Genomic DNA, 4,081 nt, shown 5'->3' with positions numbered 1-4,081 from the left:
GTAAAAGAGGTATTGAATGATACAGCTCTTTATAAACTGTGTAATGTAACGATTGTTCCACATTTCATTTACTATATTGAAATTTGAGGAAAAGAATGTAAGTCAAGTAAAACCTATTTTATTTTACCATAAAGAGCTATAAGAATTATTAATAGAAAATGCTATAGTCATCCAACAAATGCATTGTTTTATCAGTTGAAATGATTGAAATTCCATTATTTGATTGATTATAGTGTTTTACAAGTAATGTGTAAAGCTCATAAAAATATTAACATCAAATATTTCATTGAAATTTGTTAAGAGTGAACGTCATTGTAACCTAAAGGGAACCAGTCTGAAGGGATGTTCTGTAATTTAAGGAATAAGTTTTTAGAATAGTCTTACTACTATTACAAAACCTCTGAAACAATGTTTGTGTTTTAAAAAGATGATGTTAATGATGTTAAAGATTAGTTARATAAGGTAAGATGTTAAAATTATTGGGAATGAGATTCTGAATCTCAATGAGACTACCTGTATAAATAAAGGGCAAGTAAATAAAATGAAAAAAATATTGGGAAAAAACGTTTGTTTTATTTAATGGAAATAAGATATGAATGATGTTTTTTTTTTAAATATGGAGATCTTTGAAGCTTAAGTTTATTTCTTGGTTGAAGTTGTTTTCTGAAAATAAGTTGTGGACATGATAATATTTTTCTTCACTCATTCACGGCATGATTGACTATTATTGTTTTATTTTACTGTATATAGACTGAACAAATTAATGAATTAAACACATTATAAAAAACAGAATGGGTACAGCGGTTAGTTGGTATCATGTTGTGGGTGGAGCCCTGAGCATGACTCATAGACATTATGTCACTGGAGCTTCCATATATGGTCACGCAGGAACATTTCCTATAGTGAAACACCTCACTTTATCCAAGAACCAGAGTTATGTTAAATGATRTAGTTTTACTTGAACAAATTAAACAGTTAAAGGTTATACAGTATTATAAATTCAGATTCATACTCAACATGGAGACATCAGTGAAGTCTTCTGTAATCCCAGAATACCTGTCAGAATATGTTCAGTGAGGTGACATGGTAAAGTTTTGTTGTTGCTTCTGCACTTGGACCTCAGACTTCATCCTGAGCCAGGAGGTCTCTATCAATCAATAACTATTCCCACTTTATATAATCTGGTTTACAGACTTTGTCTGCATTGATTTTTAAATCCTTTAGCTGCCCCACAAACAACTGATCTTAAAGACAGGAGATGACTGATGCAGTTTTTAAAGTACATAAACATTTTACACTTTAGTGGCACAATCATTAAATACTTCCTTCATTGATTTAGTTTTTTATTAATGACATATCGTCCACCACAATCCAGAGTTTAAACTAAAATCATCTTATTGTGAGAAGGGACAGAGTTAGCTCAGCTTGGCTTGGAGGAAAACACTACTATAAGTGACCAGATTTACAGTAGGTGTAATCAGCTGTTTTCCATCAGATTAATTAATGTTATATCAAAACATCTGATTTTAATTCATTTCGATTTGATCTTTGTGACTGTTAAGGTAACTGATTCCTGTTTTGGTAATTTTCAACCAGAATTTCAGTTCAGTTTGATTCAATTAGAAAGGATTATGGATCCTTTCTAACTTAACATCTTTGGATTTCAAACACTTCTCAGATTATCACTGTGACCTGACAGATTAAACAGATTAACCCTAAATGACTAATAAATTCAGGTTAAACATTGTCATACTTTCATCTATATTCTCACAGATTTCCTACATTTTAATCTTGTTTCTACATTTTAACAGACAAAAACAAAACACTGGTGAGGACAAACTTAAATCTAAATGATAATCCAGACAGGGATTATTGTTCTTTATTATTATTCTTCTGCTACCTTTCATTTTCTTTAGATTTTTAATTTGTGTAATGTCATAGTGTTTTTAATGTATTTTTTAATGAAATGAATAATTTTTTTGAATTAAATTGAGTTGAAATTATTTATTGACAATTTGGAATTGATCTTTCATAAATCTAACATGAGTTATTTCAGTGTTTGACCTTCACAGCCATGGTGTCAAACACTGAACTGTCACATTTATAAACCCACCATTTACAGACCTCAGAAGAAACAGGTTAATCTGTCACGACAACAACAAGAACTGGTTAAAACTGGAACTGATCCAAGAAAATATGTCAAAAAAGGCAACATTTAAAAGCAATGGGGCTCAGTTTAACATTTAAAGCCAGAAGAGAGAACATTTCTCACACAGCTACTGAGCCAAGGTGGAAGAGACCATTTGTCTCGAATGTGTGTGTGTGTGTGTGGGTGTGTAAAGTAACGTAAGTAAGTAAAGTTTTATTTATATAGCGCCTTTCACAGAAATAAATTCACAAGGTGCTGTACATTCAGGGAAGGGGGGAGGGGGCAGTTAAGACACACCCATTCAAGAAGACATACAAGACAAACATGGGGGAACAGGTGAAACAGATCATGCAGCAAACAGTTGTGTTACCTTCAACAACAGAAAAACTAAAAACCACACAAGGGAAGATGAGGAAAAAAAGACAAAACATCTTATTATATCAACAATGTGACACACTATGGTGTTTATAAAAAAAAACAACCTCTGCATAGAGCAGATTTATTAGCCAGAGGAGTAAGTGAGTTTAGGAGGGTGTGTATCTGAAGCCATGAGTGTTGTGTGCACTTGTGTGAATATCTGAAAAATGAACCTGAAGAATCCAGTTCCCAAAACCAGCACAGCCATAGTTCAGAATATTTATGGTAACTGTTCATTCTGTGCRGCCCTCAGCCTGCTCCAGGAACCAGATCACAGACAGGAGTGGGGGGAGCCTCAGTCGACGTATACATCCAGGAAGAATTTAGTCCAACAATATTTCCTACCATATGAGGACATTTTTAGACAAAACACCTACACAAGTAGACATGTTTTTGCTACATTGTGTGAACCTTTTTCCAGAAAAAGGCAGCCTTGTGGGGACCAACACCTGGTCTTCACAGGTACGGATGCTAGTGGTGGGATAAATGGCTCTTTGATGGGATCCGGATCTTAGGATCTCGTTTGTTTCATAGAGCCGTTCGATTTTGAATGAGTTACATCATCACGTAGGGAAATACGTCATCACGTATGGCGACGTGATGATGTCATCACGTTACGTGGGCGGAACCATGTGTTTTGTCAAGCTGAAATCTCCCTCCGCCTTTCCCGTGAGCTTCTGTTCTCCACCGCTCTGCCTGTTTTCTATGGAAAAGCAAAGCAGGAGCGATTTAAGGATGAAAAAATAAAGATTATATGAGGAATAAAATATATAAAACTACAAATTGCTCGTTACTGCCCGCAACTCGGCTCCTATCGTTCGTTGTAAAGAGCCGTTCAAAAGATACGGATCATTCGTGAACGTCACATCACTTACGGATGCTAATTTTGGGTGGGGGTTTGGTTTAGGGCCATGGTGTGAATTGAGTTTAGGGTCAGGTCAGGTTAGTTTTAGGGTAAATGTTCAAGGTTAGGCTATACATTTACCAAAAAAATGGAATGGAAGTCAATCCACGGTCCCATGTGAATTTGAAAACAAAACGGTGTGTGTGCCTTTTAACAAAATATTTAATGAACCAATGGATGGATGTTACTGAAACTTTTAGTAAATAGTGACTGAATGTACAATTCATGAACTTCTCCAACACACACACACACACACACACACACACACACACACACACACACACACACACACACAATGGTTTGTCAGTGAAAAATTATACAGCGTAACAGAGCAGATGCATGAGTGCAGCCGTACCTTTGCAGCTCAGTTATGCAGTTTTTCTCTAAACACAGATYCTCCAGCTGAGGCCACATGACGGCACACTCCAGAACCTGATCACAGACAAACAGAAAAGAGGAAATAATCAACCTTTTGGGAAACTGAAGAGGAGAATTGATTTAACACAATCAGCCTCCCATTACTATATACTGCTGCTCACTAGGGCTGCCACAAAGGATTATTTTAATAATCGATTAATCACCGATTTTTTTTTTCGATTAGTCGACTAATC

At 35.4% G+C, this 4,081-nt stretch overlaps 1 protein-coding gene across 1 annotated transcript in view; it reads right to left on the bottom strand.

The window, feature by feature from the left end:
* tbce (tubulin folding cofactor E) overlaps positions 1-4,081 on the bottom strand; it is a gene marked incomplete at its 5' end in the record, with an annotated part of 34,228 nt that overhangs the window by 22,264 nt on the left and 7,883 nt on the right. The window contains 1 exon segment of the mRNA XM_014033717.1: positions 3,826-3,902. Within this exon segment, the coding sequence (XP_013889171.1) occupies positions 3,826-3,902 (77 nt within the window).

The sequence above is a fragment of the Austrofundulus limnaeus genome, unplaced genomic scaffold (assembly GCF_001266775.1).
Source record: "Austrofundulus limnaeus strain Quisiro unplaced genomic scaffold, Austrofundulus_limnaeus-1.0 Scaffold1814, whole genome shotgun sequence".
Taxonomy (NCBI): domain Eukaryota; kingdom Metazoa; phylum Chordata; class Actinopteri; order Cyprinodontiformes; family Rivulidae; genus Austrofundulus; species Austrofundulus limnaeus.
Note: the sequence above shows the minus strand (reverse complement) of the source record. Positions and strands in the feature narration are given on the sequence as shown.